Source organism: Styela clava, chromosome 13 (assembly GCF_964204865.1).
Source record: "Styela clava chromosome 13, kaStyClav1.hap1.2, whole genome shotgun sequence".
NCBI classification, from domain to species: Eukaryota; Metazoa; Chordata; class Ascidiacea; order Stolidobranchia; family Styelidae; genus Styela; species Styela clava.
Window position 1 is genome coordinate 8498090 of NC_135262.1, and position 27680 is coordinate 8525769.

Genomic DNA, 27680 nt, shown 5'->3' on the forward strand with positions numbered 1-27680 from the left:
TAGGGGATCCCCAAAACAGCGCTCTTACTCCATAGTGACACCTTGTGTCCCATCACTAATTAATTAATAACTCGCCAATTATACGACATAATCCATCCAAAATCAATAGGCTTCTGATCCGAGATATGATAAATGCATATGCAAAATTTGGAGCGGATTCATCCTCGCTTTCGTGAGATATCGCATGTATCTAACAGACAAATACTTACCGATCTTAAGATCGATAAGTAATAACAAGAGAGCTATGCTCAAATATATGGACACGGAAGGCTAAACGAAATATTTTATCATCAATTCCCCAAATATCATATGCGGTAACATACCAGTACGGTACCTTATCTGGGTAACGGTACAGGTACTGCCCCAGCTTGTTCTGTGACGATGATTCAGTTTCAACGTAAATTGAAATACCAACTGATACGAGTCACTTCTGTATCAAGAGATCTGGTGCCGTACCGCAGCCTACCGTTCCCCAGAAGCACGAGATCCGCTGATATGCGCTCGTGCCATAAGGTGTGGAAATTTTGATGACGTCATAGCATACAAAAACGAATAGTAATAAGCCTCCTAGGCCTAGCGAAAAATACAATCTTCAACCACTGAAAATTTCAAAGCAATTGGTCCAGTAATTAAAGAAAAAAGCAATTTTTTTTTTATAACGATAAGAAGAAGAACAACAGCAAGAGGGTCCTATCTACGTTTCGTGGTCAATAACAGTATAATATAGAATTCTTATAGTTATTGCTGGAGACATGATTTGACCAAACCAATATTCTTATTAGAATAAACTATCACTAGTAGACTAATTTCAAAAACAAATTTTATCTGAAATTGTTTCCCTCATTTTACTGTCCAGAACAATCTTATATTCAAATTTAATCGCCGTGGTTATTTCACAGCTTTCGCAATTAAATTCTATGACTGATAGTTCAGGGATACTCAACTGGCGGACCGTGGTGGTCCGACACCGAACCTTCCCAATATTTAATTTGAACAGCATTTGATTCTTTAATTTGGTTCTTATCCACTGTTAAGTTTTACTATGTATTTAACTGGAAAGAGTCGATTAACGACTAATTACAGTAAAATTCGAGAAGATAAATATATAAATTTTCATATCACCCTGCTTGGAACAAAAACTCGTGGACGCCCTTGATAAAATACTTCTTCCCTTGTATTATTATTGATTGATGATGAGCAAACACGAAGTTTTGCCTTAGCGCCAGTCAGGAAGCACTCAATATTTAAATCACTTTTATTTTTCTGCATGATCCTAATTCCTTCGTTGCTACTCTTAAAAGAGACAAACAAACTCATACAACAAAACGGTATTTTATTGGTCATGTTCATTGAAAGAGCCATAAAAGATAAAATGGAGGAACAAAAAAGTAGCAAACAATATTAGGGAAATAATTAATAAAATATTAATAAAACAAATGATGACGTAATCGTGACGTCACAATGTACTTCTTGCTCATATATGGATCGTGTTTTTGTGGGACAGAAAACCGTTCAAATAATTAAATGTTAATGTATAAGTGCTTCCCATGCCTTTGTTTTTGCCCCTGTAATGTGAAAAACATGTCGTCCTTACTGAATCGCCGCCCTCTAGCATCGTGGTGAAATTCACTACCAATCGCTGGGCCTCTCTCGACCGAACCCCTTTTCGGAATCCTGACAGCGTGTAACACTTTTGAGCTTTCGGTACCGTATGTCCTGTTCATTCGAAGGTTCAAAGCACTTGGACGCTTTTTTACTGGCGTTTCTACGGTGGCGTGGTCTCTATCGTATTTCTGGACGTTATTTGGCTGTATTTCCCAGTGGTGCATTTTGTGGCTTGGTATTCTGTCTAATATGAGTCTGCTTTCTTTTATCAAATCTTCAACACTTTTTGATTCGCTGACGGAGATATCACAGTCGGCGATTCCAGATGTGCTATCCTCATCTATAATATGGCTCCTCCGTTCTGCATGAGTGGATTTAATTTTGGCGGGAATGTTGGAACTATTCTGCCGCGGGGACGACGGCGCCAGTTGTACGCAAAATCCTTTACGCCTAGATTGCTGCAATTGCTCTGCTGTAGGATTTGGAAGGCGCCACTCAAATTTGGGTCGCGGATCCAACGATTGAGTGACGTTTTTGGAATGTTTTTCATGGCTTGTATCGTGTGTTTGGGAGTTGGAAGAATGGCGCTCTTGTTCTGTTGCACTACGCGCCCGTCGTTCCTGTGGTTTTGGCGTCGTGTCAGGTAAGTGTCCCTGTTGATTTTTCTCCTGCTCGATTTTGTTGGGTAAAACCAATTTCTGATTATCAAATTCTGGAGTGCCATTTTGCTTACTGTTGGCAATCTGCGGAGGTCGCTTTTTACGTGGCAGAGGAGTAGGTGTCTTGACCGTTTCTGTCACTGTCAAACTAGTTCTGATATTTTCCGATATATTCTCAAGTATTATGTTACAAGTCTCATTTACAGTATCCTGTTCTTCCGCCAAATTTTTTTTTGTTTTAACGTCACCGAGTAAAATATCCTGTATTTCATCTTCGGTGAAAGATATTGATCTCGTTTGGTGACTGAAAGTGATTTCGTCTTCTAGAGTCGCATCCACATCTGCTTCATAGTTCTGAATAGCAAAATTTGAAATATCGGTTAATTGCAGTCTATAGATGCGATATGGTAGCAGTATATCGTCCGAACACTTCTAAATCAAATCATTCAAAATCAAATTCCTATCGCATGATGTATCATTTTCCGTTTTTAAAACTAAACATAAATTCAATTGGTGAAGCTACATCTTACATTTAGCTGTTTTTAACAGTACTGAATTGTATTACTTAATTTGAATTTCGGAGAGAATTTGATTCGCACAAACTTAATACAAATTTATATTCGACAAGTGTTGTGAAACATGTATTCACTCAGATTTCATTATTCAAAAATTACTCAAAACCTTATTCAAGTAATTTACTTGTCGATTAGCGTTCAAATTTTATGTCATACTGCATTAACAGATAATTCCATGTATTCAAGCAAAGCAAAACGATAAAAAAGCAGAATCAAAGAGGCCATCGACCAATCTAAATCAAGCAGGAAGACATGCTATACTGGATTTTAAAATTGTCCGTTAGGTTTTTGGATTTGAAATTCTAGATTTAGGTTAGTATATCCAAAGCAAGGTTGGAACATTCTGCCACAATACCATAAAAGCGTGAAAATTACTATTTTCCACATCTCAATTCGGAAACTCCAAATTATGTGGGTGTAACATAGAGTGCAAAACGGGATATTTCGCAACAGGACATAGGTTTACTTACCAGTATCTGATTGTTGCGATATCTGGCAATACATAAGACGTTTTGTATTGGAAAATTAGCGAGCCATATGAAAAAAAAGCTAATACAACAGATACAGTAGTCTCATAATATTTCCGAATTCGGTAGTCAAAATGGCAAATACACAAAATAAATACAAATTATGTGAACAAAAAATTTTATGGAATAGGCTATATTTCGAATTTTATATAAACTAAAGTTTTTGGGAATCTGAAAAATCAATTGATTTTAATGTACAACTTGAAATTTTATAGCCTTGACTACCTTATGTTCTGATGCAGATACAGGAGTATTTTCAGAGTCAGTTTCTAAAATATCACTTTTTCGACTGTCTGGTGTATTTGCTTCCGATCTGTAAATAAGAATAAGGTCAGCTACGTTTTACAAGAGAGTAAGTCTATAATATACTTTGCAGTATGATTGCTCTACAACTAACATATTTTAAATGAAGGATACCTTTGATTGTATCGCTCAAACGTCAGAAATTCCCCTTTGTTGTTGTTGTTATTATTGTTGCTGTTTACAGCTGGCGGCGATGCAATGGTAAATTCATCATCTGAACTTCCCCCGTCAGATGTATGCTCGCTAGAACTTTGCGGAGTTTCGATTCTTAAAAGATAATTGATGTTAGTCTAATATAACTAACATGTTTTTGAATTTAATGTTCCGCGGTGATGAACACTGGTAGATCTATTTGCATTTTTTGTATGGCCCAAAATCTGACTAAATCACAAATTTAGGAAAGTTAGTCTCATATTTTGTTTCATTTCTGTCTCGATTTTGGCGCTTTTTCAATTAATTCATTTCAAATAATTTAAAATGTTTATTATTTTGCTGAATGAAATGTGAAAAACTGCGCCGACGAAGTGGCCTATAATTTGTAAAATTGAATAACAATAATGAATCATTTGAGCAATATTGAGGTAGAGACTTTGTCTGTATTCTGTTAGCCGGTCGGTTTTGAAGTACCGGTAATGATAGCTGTTATTTAAGTTGGGAAGAGTCGGAAGTGTTGGGTGTCGGAGTCAAAGTTTTTTAAAGTCACAAAGTATTGCGAGACTGATATTTTTAATTGTCAAAATTATTTGATCCCGGTGTTGGAAGATGGAACTGGAGTAACAACCCGGATCCGGATTCAATTTGAGTTCTTGGTGACGTAAAGTAAAAATAATTAAAAAACAATTTTTCTCAGTCACGATAGCTTTGGGTGTGAACGGGTAACTCTAATCACTATTCTACCTTGAATAGTTGACAGCTTTTCGTCGCAAAAGAACATCTAAAGCATGTGGATCAGTCTCCTGTAATGTGTGCAATATCTCGCCATGTGTTTCTTTGGGAACCTATAAATATAAAAACAAAATTTTCAACTTCTGGATACCTTTAGTCATCGATTATTCATCAAAACTGTATATCTGTACGTAGTGATAAGGTTTTTGAAGATTTCTTCACCAAACTTTTGTGGAGTTTGTTAAAAAGTTCAAAAATAATTCCTGGCTTACCATGAACAAATCTTTGTGATTCCTAATCATATCTTCAACGACGGTAATGACCAGTGTACTCTCTTCAGCTCGTTCTAAGCTTTGTACCTAGAAGATAAAAAACGAATAGGAACACTGCATTTTTCTGAGTGTAAAATATGAACGGACAAAAATTACACGTTTATATGCATTTTTAGTATTCGTTTCGGTCGCTATTTCGACGCAGTTGGTTTAATTTAGATTGGCCTTCAATTTTTATTATATTAATCACAGTAATACTGATGGAGATTTTTGATTCTTCTAAGTAAGGTAGGATATAAAAAAAAACGGTAATATGTTTAGCATGGTGCGGGGTCTCAGTTACATTAGTTAAATCAGTCAAATTGTCAAGTATTTTTAACAGCATGACTATAATTATTGAGTGGTAACAATACCTGATATTGTGCGTCGTTACTTGATGAACTTGTTTTCTTATTTCTGTGTAAAATATTCGGCCCGAATATCATAGACAAGTTCGGTATTCCCATTTTGTTTCCACAAATCTAAAAAAAAAAGATTTCAACGTTGATAATGTAATCAACGTTACAGTTTTTTTTTCATGTAATTCCTATTTGTAATCCCGAAAGACTTACCGTGTTTCCGTTCGCGTCAGTTCTGTCATCTGAATATTCTGCCACCGTTGCCAGAAAGCTGAGTAATTGTTGGAAAGTATCTCGGTTTGGCATCGGCAACAACCACACGAGGCAGCGAAGAGCTGATAAACGATCAGCTTTGTTGAGCTCTGATACAAAGGAGATGGAAGGTTTTAGAGTTTTGAACTGTAATTTCTTTTATTTTGTTACATTCCTGCAAGTTTTGGTCGCTTTTTATGGCGCATTTATCAGGAGACAATGCTTTTCTCATAATACAATTGAATTAACAGTAAATTGCATAAAATATTCTGAAATATCAAACAGAATTACTGCACACTACCACCGGTCGAAAAAAATGAATATAAACATCTAATTCGAGTAAGATTATAATTTTAATCAGTTTTATGATGTCACAATGTAGACGGGTAAAAAGCGAAACGTGCACATAGCAAATAAATTTTTTTAACGCATTAGGTGGAATAAATCACTTGGAATGAGAACAATCATAAAAAAAAATAGTTTTCTATTTTAAATAAATGGATATTATTTTTTATTCGTGTTATGTCTAAATAATTGCCAAAAACCAATCCTCAATTGATCTTTTCAAGCAAATGATTCTAAATACCGCATAAAGCAAAGGATTCAATATTCTATTATGAATATTCATGTAGCCTAAGTTCAATAACCCTTTACTTACTCGTGGTCGAAATGAATGCTTGGTACAATTCACGAGTTAATAAAGCTTCAGGAAGATCTCGAAAAAATTCTTTTAACAACGCAGCAACATCATGAGCAAGATAATCGTCTTCCACTTTCACGTCCACCCCTCGGTCGAATTCTTCTCGTAACTGAAAAATATATTTGTTAGATTAATTTCGAATTCGTTTTATGCATTCTTGTCCTAAAGTTGTATTTATGGTTTACTCAAATTTACAATAATTTTTAAAGTAGATTTCACAACAAAAAATGTCTCTAGAGAGAGAAATCACGCGACGCTGAAGTATTCTATTATCTGAATAGAATATATTTAATTAAACTAAAGTAAATATATATATATCAAGTTATCTTATTTTATCAAAGAGCAAACAAATTGTGACGATATTTCAATTAAATATGGTTTATGTTTGATATATTTAACGCAATGCGAGATCGAATATAACCCGAAGAAAAAATGAATCACCTGTTTCACTCGTTTCTTGGAACCGGGAACTCGAAATATTCCAGTGACGTCGAGACCTACCGGAAATAAAATGATACCCTTATAAAGTGCTTGTGATATGCAAATAGCGGTAATTACCAAAATCTTTGACCTATTCTAGTATATTTTTAATAGCAGTGTTCGGGTAGTGGTTCCGGCGTATATAGAGTAAAGAAATATTCAGCTTTGAACTCTTTAACTCCTAAGCCGCGTTAATAAAATCACATGACGATTCTAACAATGAGGTTGAATTTCACATTTTGAAAAGTCGGTTCTCGTTTTTGATACTGAACTCAACTCCTGCGCCAAGGAGAAGCAAGAATGAGAATTCTTATAGGAGAATTGCGTGCGTTCTCAAATATTTATTTTTCTTCCGTGTTACACTATATAGTATCAAATATCTTTTACGGTCGACCATGAAGAAATCGTTAAAATTGGCATATCTTTGTGTCACCAGCTTTACAAAGAATTCAATGACAAGCAAAAACATGATTTGTTTTCTGTTACGGTAGTTATTTCTGCGGTTTCCCCAACACTTGTTTCGCTTTACGGCATGAAAACAAAGAATTTTGTGAGATTGGGGGAATAGGAAAGCATTTTGACGCTCCCCCTGTTTTATTTTGTAAAATTGAAATGAAAATATTTTGTAAAGTTTACTTTGAACCGCAGGTAATTCAAATTTATAATATTACTAAAGACTAAGGGCAAATATACAAACAACGATCGTCTTATTAATGACAAACGAAAATGACTAAACATCGTTTACATACGCCGCATATCCATCCATCATTATAGAAAAATTTGTATTTGTTTACTACATTTTCAAATTGAGAACACAGGTAGCATAGGGAAAAAAGACTATAAACAGACAATATGGTAATATTCCAAACTCTTATACGCTTTTTGAATAAGGAAAACATTCTGGTAATCAATATGCAATGTACTTATTAATACTGACTATGAGGTGAAAGATTCAAAGTAATCGTACGACAAGGACGTCACATTACAAAACAACCTTGCATACAGCATGACGTGACGTCATGGGGTGATAATAAAACATGACGTCACCATCTGATAAAATTTTAAAATTTATCCGAATGTATTTTAATTTTTTGCCCAATCGTATTCGTCAGTTTCAACCCGACCTCTGACCCGATCGAAAAACTAAGTTCTCAAATGTTGCATAATTTTTACGTTATAAAGGTCAAGTGGGGTCATCACGCTGTAATCACATTTCATCTAACTACAGTGGGAATATTTTGAGTAGCCATAGTCCGAGACACGGAAGGTACTAATATGCTAAAAACTAAAAAAAAAATTCTATATTTTTTTAAAATACCGTGTTTTATGATGTGTGCGCAGCACTTTTGTACAACGTAAGGAACTTGTGGCATGGTCGACGGAATTAAATCGGATCGTTTTTTATCTTTTGTGCTTGTTTCCGATAACGATTTCAATAACTGTGATTCGTCTTCGTCAATACCGGTATTGATGGCGTGCTAAGCAAAAAGAAAAAAACATATTAAATTTATTACACAATACAACATCATACATATAGAAATTTGTGATCTTACTGGTTACAAAATTGGATAAAAAAATATGTCGGTTAGAATAACTGTTATTTTTGAGAAAAAATACTCGAGTCATATGCTTTGGTAACTACATTGTCAGAAGAAATAATAAGTTTACCGTACCCTGCGCCTCATAGTTCTACTAACGGGAACATTTGTATTTGTCGCGTTTCTTGGCGATGAAGTTGTGGGAGACGGAGTGAATGCACTGTCTACGTCATCACTACCGGGGCTACCGGAAGTTGCGCAATCTTTGAGAATCGCCCTGAATAAAATTAGTTATGAATAATGATAATTCGTCGAATGGAATTAGAAATAAAAAATGTTCTGTTTTTTTATATTTTTTTCATCGAAATTACTAAGAAAAATGCTTACCCCTGATCGCTGGGTGATACTGGAATTCGTCTTCCCGCTTTGGGGGAAGTTCCGGAACTCGACGGGTTCAGTGAATCGCTGTCGCTCGCGTCTTGTGTGCCGTCATTCGCATTTGAATACGAGGTGGAAGTACTATCTTGTTCGATGGTCTGGAGTCGAAGTAACTGATCGTTTTCAACGACCCGTACAAGGGGGATAGCGAAGACATGATCGTGTTCTGAAGATGCAAAACAAAATAAAAGATTATGATGTCACAATGATTTAAAGTAATACTTCCCTTTTTGCAAAACAACAAGGTAATAGAGTCCCAATTGCGGTGATGTAAAAGTAACAAACAAATATTTTATCATTGTATTAGATTTCTGAATTTGTCTGAATTCATAGTGCCATGAATGATATTTGAGCAACCAACACTTACTTTTCGCCTTTGTTCTTGATGCCTTTGTCGTGAAATGAAGGTGAAGTAGTGAATTCTTCCCATTCATTAGTCTTGATTCATCTAAGATTAATTAAGAGATTAGTTATTTAGAGTTAAACAAAATAGCTGATATTTGCTGATTTTGAAGTCAAGTCCACTCAAGCACCGAACCTGGCGAAAAAGGCACTTAACTCTGCTGTTAAAAATGAAACCGCTATCCCCGCCCATCTCACCTTTAGGTATAGTAATCGAAACTCCCAAATCCATGTTGTGTAAAGTCTGCGATGCAACTTTTTGTAGAGCGATACGTTCTATTTCTGATAAGCTCAACAAATCCACATTGGACAATTTAACCTGTTGTCCAGTCATGTTGATCCACACACATTTCCCCTGCAAAAAAGTAAACACAATGAGAGATTAAAATTTCTACATTTTTTGGTCTAATCAAGCGCTGTAAAACTCTACAATGAATCGGGAGTTTTTTAAGTATCTAAATATGTAATTTGTGTAACGCGATGTACCAAGTTCATTTACAAATGAACCTGACTATAATCAACACCACCTATCAAAATGGGATACATTTCAATTCTCAGTGCGTAAAGATAAATCACCCAAATAGAAAACCATTGTTGTTTGGATTTCGGAGTAACACAAAATTCAAATAATTCTTACCTCTCATAGTACGCGTGAATGTTATTATAATAATTACTGACTCTCTAATACATTCCGTACGAGTTGATTAAAGATAATCCTACTTATGCTTTCAATTGGGTTTCGTTAACAGTAAATCGACATTTTGAAAACATCGGCAACGTAAGATCAATTATGCGAGTTTTCTATGGTTTATTTATGAAGATAGGTCAATCTCCCGTATAGTAATCTATAACAATATAAGATGAATTCAACTTGGCCACGTCTCTCTCTAATTGACAATAACATTTGGAAAACTGTTATTTTCCCAGCAAACGTTTTCTCGCCAATGGTTATATATATAAACGTACTATAAAACAGAAATATAATTTTCACGTTTTTTTTAAGTGTAAATCAAAAAAATTCTCTAGATCTAAATTTCTCAGAATGTTGGACAAAAGTGGAAAAAAAGATTCTTCAGTTGTTTTCGTCACGTTTTATTTAAACAGAATTCATGTCTATTTATTCAAATATTGAAGCTTAAAACTGACAAACTACATCAAATATTCTTCTGGGAATAACATATCTAGTTTTGTCATTCATCTGTAGTACTGACGTCACAAATGAATAAAATACGCGTCCGTTTTGTTTGTCTTGATCTGGGAAAGCTAGAAATACATTTTACATCTTTATCATAGATAATAGGATAATATAAGTTGCAAGTCGCGCTCGATGTATACATGGGCCACATCTTTTCCAGTGTGTGTACAATTATATTACTTGACAAGCTTGTATATAATTGCATAAATATTTGAATTTCGATTTCAACTTCATAATACAACTCTATATTAAATTCATAGAACTTTTTGATTTACTTACTAGTCGAATCTTTAACCAATTTAGTGTATTTGATTAAATAATTGTATGATATGAAACATTGTCACAAATAATATTATAAAACTGATGATTAGTACTATTTAGCAATTAAGAAGGCATCAGAAAATATAAAAAAAAATAAAAAAAATTTTCTTCGGGCGCGACTCGGAATATTTCCTTTTGTAAACTGGCGATAACAATTTGGAAAATTTTGAGTGTGAAGCCGAAAACTTCGAAAATTTCATCGGACCTTTGGTAGCAAGTCGCCACCACCAATGTAAAAATGTGAGATTTCAATAAAACGCCCCTTTCGCGTTCTAATTACTCGTTAGCCGCCGCCGCTACTGCGAAAATATGAGATTCTGAAAAATCACCCCCGCACGTTGGCCACGTTTCAGGAGTGGCGGGGGCTTTCTACAAAAGAGCGTCTTTATCATAATTTGAATTTGCCTATGTCACAGCAAAGGTATAAGAGTGGTACCTTATACGGTACAAAATCGTCAATAGTAATATTTCCGATTAAAGGAGTTAACAGACTCCATATATATATATAGCACGTCCTAAAGTTGAACTCATGATTTTACATCTCCTTAATTAGCAACATAGAACAATATTGCATAAGCAAATTATATATATCCATTCCTATATAGTAAATCGGAAGTGCAAAAGTCAAAATCGTCCTATTTCCGGGGTATTAGTCGAGGTCAAGTCTGCTGACAAAGGTTATTACTTATATTTAGCCAATCTATACTAAAATTGAATTTCTAACCTACAGTGAGACGATATTTTGGGATCCTACGTCATGTAGAAAGGAGACGTAATAGCTAAGCGTAACTGACGTTATTACGTCGATAGGGAAATTGAATGTAATATTTCTCAATAAACTTTACTTAGGTATTCAAAGCACCTTACGTCAAAGCGCGTCCGTAAACCGTTGGAATAGGCAATCACGGCCCAAATGACTTAGTGAGATCAACTAGAATGTTTAATTTTTTTACTATATACGGCCAAACGCAAATCGAATATAAAAGATCTCTGGCGTGTGTACAGTCAAAATCACAAGAGAATAAGAACTCGGAAAAAACAAAAAATTGAGCTTATTTTATTGAACTTGTGTTGATTCTGTCATATCTATAGCCTGCGAGAATTCTGAACCATACTTTACAAGATGCCATATTATTGATGATTGTAAAGACAATTGAGTCAATATGGTAATAAAGATATTATGGTAATAAACAAAACCCCAAATATAATTCTTCATAAAATCAAAAAATATAATATGTATTGGACAATCTTCATATTCTACAAAAATGTTCAACTAACTATAGCAAAGGGCAGTCGATATTGTCTTGCGCCGGGACGAACTAATAGATTACCCGCGAGAACAACACCACAGATGCCGGTTACCATTTTGGTATCAGAAGTCTGTAGGAAAATTCAATATATGAGTTGTAATTGCAAGAAAAATCGTTTCTAATCATGCTGAACTAAAAATATGATATTCTTATAATAAAGGTCGGTTATTACCTTTAGAGACCACTCGCTATTTTCATTCTCGCCTTCTACCGTTTTAAAACCTCTCTTTACTGAAACAGGCTTGCTTGCGTCCAATTTTTTCCTGCTAGGAGGCGAATAGCGTGCCGACAAAAATTGTGAAAACGGCAACCATGAACTTCCTGGAGAAACCGATCCTCCATCAGAGGGAGTTGGGAATAAACTTTCTTCCACTTTTTCTGGAATTCTGTGGCTGATAGATTGAGCAGTAACAGCAAAGCTTCCTGGTATAGGCGAACTTATAGTCAACTTTATAGGACCATGATGCTTTTGGGGCACGTTCAGTATCTCAGAAGCGCTGAATGCTTTAGACATGTTGCGGGGCTTAGTATCACTTCTAGTAACATTGTTTCCGTCAACAGAATGGTTTGCAGTGAAGCTTCCAGCGATTGGAGAACTTATGATGATTTTTGAAGGCCTCCTAGATTTATTTAACATTTCGGGGGCGCTTTGTTGTTTCGATATTCTTTTGGACTGTTTCGATCTCTTGGTGGGATATTTTGTGGGAATAACGTTCTCTGAAACTTCAGTAATACTCCCCCCTGCAATCGATGCAATACCAAGACCATGTCTGGCAGTTAGGCTTCCAATCACCGGAGCGCTTATTGTTAACTTTGGACTCCTTCCACTTTTTAGTATTTGCGGTGAGCTCAGTTGTTTTGAAAATTCCTTAGGTTTGCTTGCCACGATTTGTGTATCACTGCGAGTTTTTTTGAAAGACAGTTTTGGATCTTTTTTGTTGATTGTAGCCATTTGTGTCTTTAAATCTATAACATGAGAGTTGGCAACTGCGTTTCTTCGCATCATAGATGGATTTTTGTTTACATTTCTCTGTATTCCGTTATCAAGCATAGAGTTTTGATACGACACACGTCTCCTGGCTACTTTCCCACTTAGGCGATTATTATTCGATAGCCGTCGGGGGTAATTCGTACTTCTCGTAACGTTACTTTGCTGATTAGATCTCGCGTTGTAAATGATACGTCTATCACAATGTGATTTCACGAAAGATCTAGGTCTTATTTGCTTTATGTTTTCCAAAGGAGTATAACTTGATAACCTTGCAGGATTATGTACAGAACCTCGCCAAGTTCTTTCTATATTTTCGTCGCAATTTGCATTTGTTTCTTGCTGTTGTGATCCCTCTGAAGAATGCTGAATATATTCGTTACTAATCACTTCATAGCATGCTTCTTCCAATAATCTTTCTGCAACTGGATCCATTTTCAACAAAATCATAAGCTAATATACGAATGTCTGGTAATAGATAATCACTCAGTTTTCACATTAAATTGTTTACTACAAAATCTAACAAAAATACGTGAAAAACGGTGAAGCGAAAGAAATCTCAAAAGTCCTTATCTCGACTCAATTTGAAAGGCAGTAAGCTACCTAACATTTCTCGGAGGCTATGGCTAACACTTTAGTCGTCAATAAGCCGTTAGAGTGGTAATATAATTCTTTCAATCGACACATTTATATAGAAAAACGTCCATTCAAATGCCGAATGTGTAATTTACAAAATGAGCAAAATTGACTAGCAATTCTCTGTAAGTCAATTAATTTATACTATCATTCAGTTTTGTCAGACAACTATTTTTTTTCGTTTTTGTATCTCAAATATTCAATCATTATTATTAAAAAGAATGTAACCTCAAGCAATAGATTAAAATTACTCTCATATGCAAGTACAATTTTTTAAATTTTTTAATCAATTTATCCGGATGTTTTCAAGACTTGATCCAGATTTGTAACTATCTCCATTCGTTATAGCCAGGACCACGTATGTGCAGATATAGGCTATATTGAAAGTATTTGGGATGAAACTAAGGTTGATACCCAAAATCAAATCAGAACCTAATCTAACTATTTTCATGTCAGGCGTTTTGACTGATAGAATACAATCAAAGCAAAGCCATATAACATTACTTCATGCCTGTAGATTTATTGTATGAACTAAAAATTATATAATATATTTTTATAATATATTAGTACTTATTTAACTTCTGAAAATCCATCATAATATGATGAATCTGGTCACGTATTCCTTACTGTATTGGCCATGACCTACGCAGCATCTAAAAACACAGCCTTCTGCAGCTATAGCTAGATACGATCTCGACCAAGCACGACCGCAAAATGCTGTTAAACCTTGAACAGCAACATTAATCTGCTAGACTCGTTTCGGTTCATCTGGTATATAAATATACGCGCCCTTTTTTGGGGGAAATTAGGATTATTTGTACAAACTTCTTTTAATTGGAAACCAGAAACGAAAAACAGGAAGCACCATTCAGCCGTAACCCGATAGTCTGTGGTTTGTGCGATAATTACGCTTCAAGTACAACTCATATATGCATCTTAAAACTACCCCACGTAAGTAAAACCTCACGAGTTCAACCTATCTTATCTTTGGTAATAATGGAAAAATAAACTTCGTTTTCAAAGTAAACGGTTAGGTTTTTCAATGTACAGACTAGTATATTAGATGTTTTATCTAAAGCCCATATTTCTTTACGTGAATGTATCAAAATTATTAATATTTCAAAAATTAAGTGAAGTCTACGATTTCTTTTAAAATTTTAATAAAATAAAATTTGAATTTTGTTTTCTAATTTTGTCATTATTCTGACTACTTGAAAAATTTTGTGTGGAAATTCCAACGTCATTTATGGTTGAAGTGAATTTTTTTTTATAAAATTAGCATATTTGGAGTACCTTGAAAGAATAACTTTTATTTTGTTATATCTATTGTTGATGTTTCGTCATTGTTTGTCATAATAAAGGACGTTCTTGAAGAATTTTGAGGTCATTTTGCGTTAAATGTGGAATTTTGGCGTATTTTTTTTGGAAAAATAACATTTGTGAGTGTTTTTGTGAGAAGTAAAAATCCCTGCATTTTTTAAATTAGTAAACGAATACGAGATGAAAAATTATACCTTAGAATTCCATGTTCGTTCCGTCATCTTATCCAGCTCGTCAGACGTCATAACTGAATTTTTTCCGTTCGATTTTCCAGACTTCTGAAACCTTTGAAGTAAGATAAATATTATTAAATAAGCGTATTATATGGTTTGTCTTAAAATTCCATGAAAATTAAATCTCAAATGAGTCCAAGATATAGCACAGGCAATAAAGTGGGCAGAACAGTACAACTCAGTATTAAATTATAATAAACATTACTTTTATGATTTTTTGTTCAATGTCTCTTCGGCCTTTTCAATTCGTACATCCCTATTGACCTGGATATGGGCCAAATTGAATGACAAACACAAATATATTTTATTCGTCCCAACCAGTGGTATTAAAAATCATTAATCCAACAATGTACTAACTTGATATTTAGTAGTACATAATTTACATTGAAAAATGATAAAAAAAAAATCTTTGCTACCACTATGTTAAGAGATATATTACGAAAATGACTGGTAAATGAGGTTTCAATGGAGATATCATATAGGAAATAAATTTTAACTCCGCGATTATTAGTGCAATTGGAGACAGTTACGCACTATTAATTAAAAACATTGCACTAAAAAAACCTAAGTCGTGCTGTATTTGTCAAGAGCCTTCTCCACAAGAATTGCATAACTCATTCCACTCATCTCATTCCACGAAATAGCAAGTATATTTGTAAGCTTTCGTTAGATCACAGTCTAATTTCTTCAAACAAGACACGATATAATTTAATTAAATAGCGAATAATTATACTTGCTATTTCGTGGAACGCGATTGTGTTGTTCTTATTTATCACTTTAATGCTATTTCGTTTGAGCATCTTTGCGGCATTGGCTACATACGGGTCCGAGGTGAGAAGCAGACAAGAAGAAAGAACCCACAGTCCTGCAAAATGCTAGAACTTTTCATAATTGATGTTGATTAAAAGAAAAATTAAATGCGTAAAACAAGTGTATTGAAAACTATATAAACCATAATCCACAAATATGAAGCATGAAGCATGAAGATATAACTGATATCTGAATGCATGATCATTGTTGTTTACGCAGTACTTGTGAGAAGACTGTCTGACCGGACATTTTTGACTAGTGCTATCAATAGCATACATAAAATCTTAAATTGAATAATTTACACGCTTAACTTACAACTAAAAGCACATTGAAATTAACATTTTCAAACGAACTTAACACTTACTACTATTTGAATCCACAATACCGGAGTAATCACAATTCAGATACTTCTTTATTAGACTTTACTGATTATTCTATTCGATGTATATCTAACATGGCTTCCTTCACCTGTTAGGATACATATACCTTTCAGGTGTTATCCCCGTTGCGACGCTGAATATCACAAAAGACATTCTAACCAACAATGACGGTTCGAGGAATGAGCAAAAACATGAATTTGTCAGTATGTAGATTACCTTTTATCAAGCATGGAGTAATACTAAATAGTACTTTGAAAGTAGGAAATATCATTTGTCCTTCGCTGATCTAATATAACCAGAAAAGTAATTGTGGTAACACAGTGAGCAAACATTTGGCATGACTGTATTGTTTGCCATCGATAGATTTTATGATTGTTCTATTTATGTAATTTTTATTTAATTTCGATAGATCAGGCATTTACTAGGTATAACTGATTTGTCGTGCTTTTGGTCTATGGTTTACATCGTCTATACATTTGTTGTAAATGATATTTAGGAGAAGTAGGACTACTACTTTCTCCTACCAAAAATATGTGATTTTATATCGAGAGGCTGAAAGCGAATGTGCAGTTGCCAATCAACACAATGAAAACAACAACGACGATAATTCCCCTAACAGTCAATACACATTCTTTGTATTAGGAAAATAGTGAAAAAAAAACATCAAGATCAATTTATATTGTAGTATTTCTAATGGAATGTTGATTTTTAATTAGGGGTAAAGTTATATAGAGACAGTTTTAATATTTGTCCTGACTCAGATATTTTATTCATCATTCTATGTGCTATACCACAAAAATATCAGTACAAAACGGTTTCAATTTAATAGGGCAATTAATTATTATTGTTTTATGATGACACAATAAAAGGAAGTAATTTAGCTATAAAATTTATTTTTTTGAAACCGATTTCTCGTGACGTTTATTATTTTTATATTCATAGTATTCGGCATATTTCAATAAGAAAAAAAAAAGTTTACTGTTTAACGAATCCCGTGTTATACACTAAATCAGGGCTACGCAACTATTTTTACCGAATATCCGCATTTAAAACTTCAATATTATTTGGGTCCGGAATTTTATAAAAGAAAACTTCAAAAATGGGGCTAATGATCCAAAATAAAGAATTGGGTGCGATCCGAAGCAAATACTCGAAACGTCCGGATTCGGACCGCGGTACGCAAGTGGATCATAAATGGATCAAGCCGACGACGGCCGGGCACCTGGTATGTAACAACTTTGAGTAGTGGGTTAATTTGGCATATTTTTTCTATTAGCATAAGCTCATTTCTTGTTATCCTAACAACGTAAACAACGCAATGGATAAAAGTCACTTATAACAAACGAATCACGTGAAATGCGAGAGCAAGGATTCTGAGAACATTATTCACATATTTATTGCTGACGATAATGTATACAAAACTATTGAATGTACTCTGCACATTTGTTTATTTACATCTTTTAATGATAATCTATGCAACATACGTGTAGTTACTAATTGTGGCAATGCGCGTACTCAAGTTCGAAAAACTTGATCCGCTGACGAACCAAGTATAATTGGCATGAAATGGGCGGGTCAAAGGAGTTCCTCTTTGACTGGTGGTAAATCCCTGGCTGCTAGTTCAAACTACACACTATGTGGGAATCAGAAAATTCAAATTAAACAATGTCTTTTCACTAAGTGTAAGACTTGTCGACTATACGCAGTCACACTAAATGGAGGTTAATTTCAAATCCTCTGTATCAAAGATTTGCCAATATGAAACACGATTACAACCATATAACAAAAATATTACTGATTTTTTTTTACAGCTTTACAAGTAAAGTATCGTCTACATGGCTTAACGAATAATATATGTCAGTGAAGCAACTTACAAGTAAATCCGGCTCAATTGTGTTCTATAAGTCGTTTATAGCCCCATTATTCGGTATTTGAGCTTACAACAAACAAAACATTTTATATTCTTATTTGTAATTTTAGAATACTCTCTACGTCTTCAAAATCTATGCAATACAACGATAGTACTACTTTTTATGACCCATGTCGGTAGTAGCGGCACTCACGAAATACTTTTCCGTAAATTTTGCTTTCATAAAAATTTACTGTATTTGAAATATATATCTGGTTTCGGTTTGGGTTGAATGCCTATTCAAAAAACACCAAAAACTATCGGTCAATATACTCTTTAGCTCCCCCACTTGACGAGTTCACATTTCAAACAAGATAATCCTGACTAACTATTACATTACCTGCGTTTATTGGAACTGCGTGGAGTCTGAAATTCTTGGTTGATGTATTCTACCAGGATTTCAGCAGCACTGAGTTTCAGCTGATATGGCAGAAAAACTGCTGCCATCGCCAATCAATCATGCAATTTCATTTGCCAAATTAGTTTCACCAATATATCAATAAATTGGCATGTTGCATGTCGTCTAATTCTATATTGTAAGAAACGGTCGAACGAAATGACTGATTATTTTGGTCATTGTCTGATGACAATATGATTGATTTAAACTTAACCGTAACAGGTACAATTCGCCACCAATTGAATTCGCCTGGAAAGCTATTTGTCATACAGACAAACAAAACACAAGGCGAAATTTGGCCTATTTTCAACTATCTAACATCATGGATTCTTTCGGTTACATTTATCACACAAATGTCACTGATTTAGGTCCCAACTATTTACTTTAAATATATTTGCTAAAATATAAGTTTATTTTCCCTCATCGAAATGACTACATTTGCGCCATCGGTCTATAATTGCGCTATTTGAAAATATTCCAATATGTCTGGCACAACGGATGGCGAACGGGCACACAGAGCTCGTAAATGAATAACTGCAAAATCTTTTATATGCCCTGCAGCGGTTGCGATTTTCAGTCAAGTAAATCGTAATAAAAAGCGAGCGAGGGTAATAAAGCACAGCACGTGACGTCACAAATGACGTAACATCGATCGAAAAATCGAAGACTTAACTTTATTGAACTATTCTCTCCTAAGGTTTTATCGATATTTTGATTACTTCTCCACACCTTATCGGCGATTTGACTATTGCATGGAGGTCAAAGGGAAATTTGAATAAAGTGGATTTGAGAAACTGATTTCAGGCGAAATATTTTTGCCTTAATGCATGCCTAATAATTCGTAATAAATCGTAAACCCCATTATTATCTCCCACCCCTCACTCTACTGTAACTAAATTTTTAGATATGTTATATCTAGTGCCGTACTGTGAGTGATAAACATGATATCGAAAATTGATTTTCATAAAATTAACGTTATCTACCCAATTCTTGTATTTATCCCACATATGATAAAACTTTCTCCTTGGAGGGTTAAAATTACTGTAACAACTAAAGATGATAATTTTCTGGGGCCCAATGAGAAATCTCTAAACTGTGTACAAGCTTAAATGGCATGGATATCCATACAAATGCTAAAACAGCAATCATACGTAGATCATTCTTAGTCTCTAAATTCCGAGCTATGATAATTTGCAATCACTAAAATGGGGTATTGATAAATGCCTCTCGCAATCGCCCCGATCTTGTGGTATTACATAAAACTTCACACTTGATTAGAAAGCAATATTTATATTGGGTAGCTGCCGTAAAACTCAAACCCGCTGTCTGCATGGAAGCCCTCAGCGGAGGAGATATTAAAATGGCGATTGGTACGATATACGGTATTCATCCGTTTTTCTGTAAATGTATGATAATCTAGTTCCTGGATCCTTACGAAATAAATCAATATTAAAATTGAATATATATGTATTGTTCTATGTGACGATAGTTGTACCCTAATCTAGAATTAATGTATTATTCCCTCCATCTTCTATAGTAGACACGTCTTTTCTAATATTCCAAACTGTTTCTCCCACGCGCGGAATACAGCATATCCTATAGAATGATCTGATAGACGAGGGTGACATTACACAACCATGATCGTAAAAATAAATGCGGTATCGCCATATATATCAATTCAATGGTGGTATTGCTGACCTGGCAACCTACAAACTAAAATAGTCTGTCTTTCGCAATAATTTTTATCAACAAAGTGATGAATGTCACCCTGAACCATTATCAAAGTCTTCCATCACAATTCTAGGGGTAAGGCCCTGCAATTATTTTATATGGTCAAAATGAGCTGGATTAGATACGTTACGTTAAAAAACGTTTCAATCAGAATACAACTACCACACAACACGAAACACGCAGCAACATGGTCTCGCTTTATCGTCCGATGATGCTGACCCAGTTTCAACTAACAATTCTGTATTCGTATTTACTGAAGCGATTTGTAAAGTGGAACATAATACAAAATAGGTAGAAGTATTGTGACATGGAAGGACTTTTTCTGCTGTAACTTTCGTTGCTTAACGAATCTATGTAGATAAGCACATCTAACAAAACAATATGATTGTTTAAACGTCAGTGGTGATCAAATCGCTACGTTACATGTACATGTATAAGAAGCGCCATATGTCAGAAGTAAAATTGGTAAATTAACCGAATATACCGAAATATGCTTTATCTTACTTTACGAAATACGAAAGGTAACATGGACACGCCATCTACCGGTTGTGTGATATAATAGATTAGACTGAGACATCAGGGCTCATTTAAAACGATTAAACAACTGAATCTAAACTTGACACGGACTTATATATTACGTTGAATACCACTAGATTTGAACGTTTATTAACGAGCTGTAGGATGTTACCCAACTGGCTCACAATACACAGACGTCCATAGAAATACTCAAGGATTTATAGATTAATAACACAATGAATCTATAATATATAAAAAGAGATAATTTGAAATACTCCATGTACTATACCAGAAACTAAACATAAACTCGTTGAAATGAACAAAATATGTCAATTGTATACTTAAAAACCACTTACCCTCCGATACAATCCATATACATTTTTGTTGATTAGAGCTACCTTCCATCAACGGTGGAAATATATTCTGCTTAAATTTCGTTCTACCACTATTTTCCAGACAACATAGCACACAATGAAAGCTATTCAGTCGTTGCAATTCAAATAGAAACACTATAAATAACGCACTTGGAACTGGCTAATTATCAAAAATTCACTTCTAGCTTTCCCTCTGACTAAGCCAACAAAATGTAATAATTGTTATCGACACAGTATTAATTGGCATATTTTATAATGCAGCCAATTACCAGTTTTGCACTGAAAAATTCCCTTTCATCATATTTCGAATAAAATTTGCGATTTCACCTGTTGCTTTGACTACCGCCACGAAAATCATTCGAAATAAATGATCTGACCTATCTAGCATTCCTTCCACACTATTGTCACCACTTCAATCACCAAATTTGCCCAACAATCTCGCTTGTCTTTCGAAAATACTGAATTGCGGCTGGTTAATTGTCATTTGATCTGCTTTAATTGACTGCCGCGAGTGCTTTTGTGGCATGTGAGTAACGAATTTGTAACTTCCTTTTAAATATTTTAAATGCCGGCCAGTGAGTTATGCCGCTACAAAATGATACAGATTTAACGCCATTGTGTAGTCAAATTGTATCATTACGAAGGTTATGTAAATCACAACGCTTCATGTACACTAGGTGCGCATTGAAACAGTAATTACAAGAACGTAGAAATGCCAGCAACTATACTATAGCAGTTATTGGTTTATGATAAATATCAGACAGTTTAGTAGGTACTTGAAATGCATCATTTCTTTCGTTCTGGTTTTGACTAAAGGTAAATTATTTGACAGATAGATAATAAGACAGTGGTGAATCTAATTTCAGTTTACTAATAATTGGTAATTATATATATGAATATTCATAAAAATATTGCCAGGTGTTTGCATTAGAACATTATTGTTGATTGTTTAAAAAAGCGACATGGGCGCAAATATATTTTACAGATTTAAGTTGGTCTACGTGGATTATCCTCTATTCAGATGTATATAAGCCCCCTCGATTCTTCGGGGAATCATTAACAATTTGCTTGTAGCCGATTTCCCTAATTATGGCATGGTGATTGATTTAAATGTCAGTGACCAGTTAGGTTACCTTGTGGAATATTCTGGAAACAGGTATTGTAGATAAACAAAAATTAGTTTATCACTTTCTTTCAACATACCTGAATGTTAAATTTTGTGCTAAAAGAACTTGGCTCATTTTAATTTTACGCTAATATGCCAAAAAGAAAATATATATTTTTTATAATAATAATATGAAATTGATGACTAGTATTATCCGATTGTAAATCTACTAATAACTAGCAATCTACAGTAAATTTACACATCGGTATAACTGGATTAAATATATCACTGAAAAAGTTAAAGGAGTCCACATATAGATAAGGACCAGAGAGAAAGCAAATACCCATTTTATTTATATGACACGTTGTATCAAGCTCTAATCGTAAGATTTGTATTAATGAATATAGTATGAAATTAAAACAGTTGTTACCAAATGAATCTTTCTTTCATATTTCCGAGTCTGTTCCGAGATCAAATCTCCCAAGTGTAAGTAAACTCAAAATTTCAAGGGCAATAGTACAGTTTACCATTTATACGAGAAACCTTATTGGATGATTATAGATGAGTACAAATATTATCCCAACAATCCAGCAATCGTAAGTCCAACGTATTCATCTTTCCACACTATTCAATAAGCAATTTGCAGATTGGGTATAATACGTACATTCACGAAACGACAAAATAAAAGATGTCTCGCTCGTGGTGCCAAACCTCTATAATAAGTTCAGATGCCTATATTCATTGTTAATCGTGATTGATATATTCCACAAATAATCCAAGAACCGGTGCTATTTCAGTTTTGTTTTCTAGGTATATCATAAATATACAATTATCAGTGAATGTCCAATTTGTTATAGCGGTAATACAACAGTTGCAACTACAATTTTCCCTATTAACAACTGGATTAATTCCTCACCTCTGACAATTTATATAGTATGGAAAACTTCTCACACTTGCAATTACGAATATACGTAATGTAGACGCCCACTTAAACGGAAAATACACCACGACGAGGTTTACAGTACAGTAAATCATGATCAAACTATTTACTGGGTTTAGAATGTGAATTCGTTTTATAATCCCGGCGACCTGTATTTGTAGACGTTTTATTGTTGTAGTACTGAATTTCTGTTTTTAGCTAAACATTGACGATAGCAAAATGTTTTATCAGATTATAACAACTCAGATCACATGTTGCACCGCAAATATACACCCTAGAAATTTGATAACCATATATCAAGCTAATATGAAATAATAAACATTTTCTCTCAGTTCAATATGGAACAATAAACATCATTAATTACAAAAAGTAAAAGTCTGATATAGTGCCATATTCGTAACCGCAATCCATTTAATTGAAAAAACAGCAATTGCCAACTCACCCACACAAGAATGTCCTAAATAATCTCGACATGGTCATTTTCTGTTGGAGAAACAGTGTCGTACACTTGATCTCTAACCATGATTATTACCGAATACCTCATTTTGTAATATATAAAGCACAACACATCATATGACCATTATATTTAACAAGCGTCCATGCAATCAAACCGGTGTTATGACACAGTCTCTCCATAACCACCTTTGGTCAGAGATAATCCTAATATACCCACAAATTACTTGTACGGTCATCGGACATTATAGCATTAATCGTATTTCCGTCTCATTAAGCGTTCATTAAAGCGTCTTAAATCGCTATTTTTATTTATAAATCACCTTCAACTACATATTAATGCTCAAGTACGGTATTAATATTCATCCCATGTTTCATCAAACACATGATTATAATTTATATGTAAGTAGCAAAGGACAGTGTGATTGCATCACGCAAGGATGTTCACTCAGTTCAATGCTATTTTATAAAGTTCCTGTGTTTTTTTTCAACATAATTAATAAGTAAAATGTATTATGTTTCAATTCAGACAAGCCAAATTCACTTGTGAATTAATGATTAACATCATATTTCAGTCATGTTTCAGAGGTAGCCTGTTTTCTGATTTTGCTGTGTGTATATAGAGGAGTATTTGAAAATATTCAAAATCGTATAAATTAATATTATTTTACCATCTCAAGTTTCACTCAAAGGTCAAGGTAAGGCACTCAGTCATGCGCAATCAAGACATACGATATTAGGAGGAAACGTTCATCTCTCAATTGCAATTTACCGCCAGACTCGATTATGCATGCTCTATTCCGATAAAAAATTGAAAATTTTAACGCATCTTGTTTGTCTATTAATAAAGTTACTCTTTATAAATTAATCATTGAAGTTTTTAGGTTTGTCAATTTTCTTAATTAAATTGTAGCGCTTGTGTAGAGCTTGATTACGACAACGTGAAACCCTAAACAAATGTGTGCCTAGACGTAAGCGGCGGTCTCATACTGAGTTACTGAAATTACTTCGTTCCGGTTTGCCACAAACAGTTAGATGAATACATGATCCCAATAGTCATATGAATGGAGACTACTGTAGAAGGTTATTGTCGACCCTATTATTGGCCTTTATATATATTCTATGAAAACTTTGAGCTCGAACCCAAAACTCTAGCACGGCTGTATCGCAGAAAAGATGGAGAAATTACAAAAACAATGCGGTAGAATAGAAAAGTAAATGTACTGCGTGGTTTAACTTTTAAAAAATACTATATGCATAAAACCCTAAATATGGACTTATGTTTATGTAAGTTGGAAAACAATGCAAGTTGCGGCTAAAATGCGATTCTCCCGCATAGGTTATTATAATTTTATGCGGAAACACCAAAATAACAGGTACCTGTATTTTATGCTTCCAGTTTTTGTGATGTTGAAGTTTTTGTCTAGATTGTGTGGAGGCGTGAAAGAATGGAATGAAGTGCCCGCACCAGATTTTGTTGGTTTAGATTGAGAATTTTCCGACGTAAGAGGTGACGTGATTTGTACTTTCATAACGTGAAGAGAGTGACGTTGTGTATTATTTGATCCACGTAGAGATGAGCCGTTCTCTGACCCGGGACCTATTGTAGATCGGCGAAAACTTTCGAGCTCCTGAAGTCGCTTCGTCGCAAAGTAACCTGGTAAGTTGTATTTATGTTGTTACAATATAATTAACTTGTAAATAAGCTTGTTTGTAACATTATACAGGTAACATTAACATGAATATAAATCGTGAATATTTTATCGTGAGCCAATTTTGCCAAAATTAAGTAACAAATTATTAGGTTGCGTTTTATTTTTATTGCGGAAATGTGTAAATATTCATTTGAAATTTACCCCTCGGAAATTTCAAAACTGTGTGAAATTAGAAAATAGAAGTATAAATTAAGTATCAATATGGAATAAATTGTTTGAATTTTTTTTATTTTAGTTGGATTTTGCATAGTGAAAATAAATTATTACATGCTTAGTGGAAATATGAGAAAAATTAAAAAAATTTTAAGATGTTGCTTCACCCCAGTTGTTTCACTTCAGATACATTTTTTATATTAATTAAACTTACCCGTATTTGATGCTTGCAACACGTCACCTTTCCCAAATGACGACGTCACAATGCGTGACGTTTTGGCCATAGACACAAGATTTGTTAACGATCTGCTTGTTGATAACTGTCGAGGTTTAGATATCTTCGGAGAACCTTGTTTTGAGTTTGATTGAGAATAGGTTGCGCCATCATGCGGTGATGACTTATTAGTAAGTGAGAATAGCATTCTGCTATCGTCAGTACCGCTGCTACCACTAAGCGATCGTTTTTCTTTTACACTCTGCTGATCAGACGACGTCGAGTTTCGACCAGAACTGCTGAATTTGTAAAAATCCTCTCCGTTTTTCTTTTTCTTATAGCAAAATAATGAATGCGGTTCGGTTGAATGGAAATATGAATCAGAAGACTCCAGTTCTTTCTGAACTATGAAATATGGTCTATCTGGAAGCAAATTATGTCCATCAAAGCTTTTCGCTCTGCGAAAACAAACAGGGCTGCCACGCAATACTTCAGTATCGTCTTCCACAGAATTTGACGTCTGATTTTGTTTAATATATTTAGTCCTAAACGATTTAATCGACGAGTCGTCTCTATTACTGCGTACACTTGTACTCGTAGATTTCGACTTGTTAAAATTGGACTTCTTTGTTTTTCCAATTTTGTCTTCGGCTGCACCGTCTGTAGGTAAGCTCCGCGCTGACTTCAGTTTAGGTTTCGCACCCCTGTTCTTTTTCCTAAACGGCGCGAATTTCCAATTAATTACTCGTTTAAGAGATGAAGATCGTGAATGAGATACTCTGAATTGTTGGACTTGACTATTTACTTTTGTTTCATTGTTTTCAAAACACTCACCTTCCTTTGAATCGGTTGTTTCTGATGATTGAGCTTTTTGTTCACCCTTTTCCGTTGAATCACTTGAATTACTAAATAGATTAGGTTTATTAGTGAATTTATTATTGTCAGTACAATTTATAGTCTTCTCAAAAGTTACGTCCGTCTCCTTTGCAGCATTGGAGATAATGAGCGAACATTGGCTTTCGGCTTCCTTAGAAATACCATTCGTCAGTTTTTCTTTTTTGGAAGTTGCGCCACCTGACCAAGTATCGGGCACACCATCGTTCGATGTTTTAAAAGAGGTATATTGTTTTCTCAAACTGATATCAGACGAAACACAATTTCCGGTATCATTGAGTAAATACTCTTTATTATTCATCTCTTCCTCGAACCCATTGCGGGTTTTTGCCATTGCGTCATTTTGACCACCGGCTCCAGATTGTCTTAAAGCGGGTTCGTTGTATCCATAGCAACGCCCATCATTTTTCGAAAGTTTTCTGTTATTATTCTGCGAATTAAATATATTATCTACCGATATTTTCAAGTGTTCTTGAGATGTTGAACCATTTGTTTGTCTTTTGATTATATTATCTTCCGCATTTTCTTCGAGACGTGCTTTCTCTAAATTGTCCTTACTGGGTAACGTTGGGACATTTTCGTCATATATTTCTCGTGTATGGCCCCGGTTATCACTTGACGCACTTTTGGCGTCACGAGTCTTTTGTTTCTGTGTGACCTTGTCTAGGCTGGTTCTCAGTTTATTCAAGTCTGCCAATACTTCATCAAAAACCGCAAAATCTGCTGTCATGGCTGGAGATATATCCATTACAAGAACACGAACAGGTTGAAAGTAAATTGCATTTGGTAAAGTAATTAACCCAATTTTTTTGTAAAGATATAAAATTTCTAGGAAATTGATAACAGGGTAGGAGAATGTATTACGTTAGTAAACACGATGTGTTGAGAAAACGTTCTTCGCATATACAAGATGCTACATTACATCTGGGACTTTCCAAATACTTGAAAGTTTCTATACAATGATAATCGGAATTAAGTTCCGTTACGCAATATTTTTTATTCCTGTATATATGTATAAAAACGAAACCGCCTGATCAAATAATTGAGAAAGG

The 27680-nt window shown here is 34.4% G+C and overlaps 1 protein-coding gene across 6 annotated transcripts; it reads right to left on the reverse strand.

Moving 5' to 3' along the window:
- Nucleotides 1-1313: 1313 nt before the first annotated feature.
- Nucleotides 1314-27473, reverse strand: LOC120332268 (uncharacterized). 6 transcript variants are annotated; one of them, XM_039399474.2, is made up of 18 exons: nt 25735-27473; nt 25033-25309; nt 14999-15089; nt 9233-9389; nt 9000-9080; nt 8582-8798; nt 8330-8471; nt 7975-8134; nt 6618-6673; nt 6135-6285; nt 5438-5586; nt 5240-5347; nt 4827-4913; nt 4567-4667; nt 3784-3936; nt 3592-3679; nt 3310-3331; nt 2377-2618 (listed from the first exon to the last, which is right to left on the reverse strand). In XM_039399474.2, the coding sequence occupies exons 1-18, from the start codon at nt 27374-27376 to the stop codon at nt 2611-2613; spliced, it is 3690 nt and encodes a 1229-aa protein (XP_039255408.2). In that variant the 5' UTR covers nt 27377-27473; the 3' UTR covers nt 2377-2610. The 6 variants fall into 6 exon arrangements, with proteins under 6 accessions (XP_039255406.2, XP_039255410.2, XP_039255411.2 ...); XM_039399472.2 differs by lacking the exon at nt 3310-3331 and having other exon boundaries at nt 1314-2618; XM_039399476.2 differs by lacking the exons at nt 3310-3331; nt 25033-25309; nt 25735-27473 and adding an exon at nt 23642-23734 and having other exon boundaries at nt 1314-2618.
- Nucleotides 27474-27680: the final 207 nt, after the last annotated feature.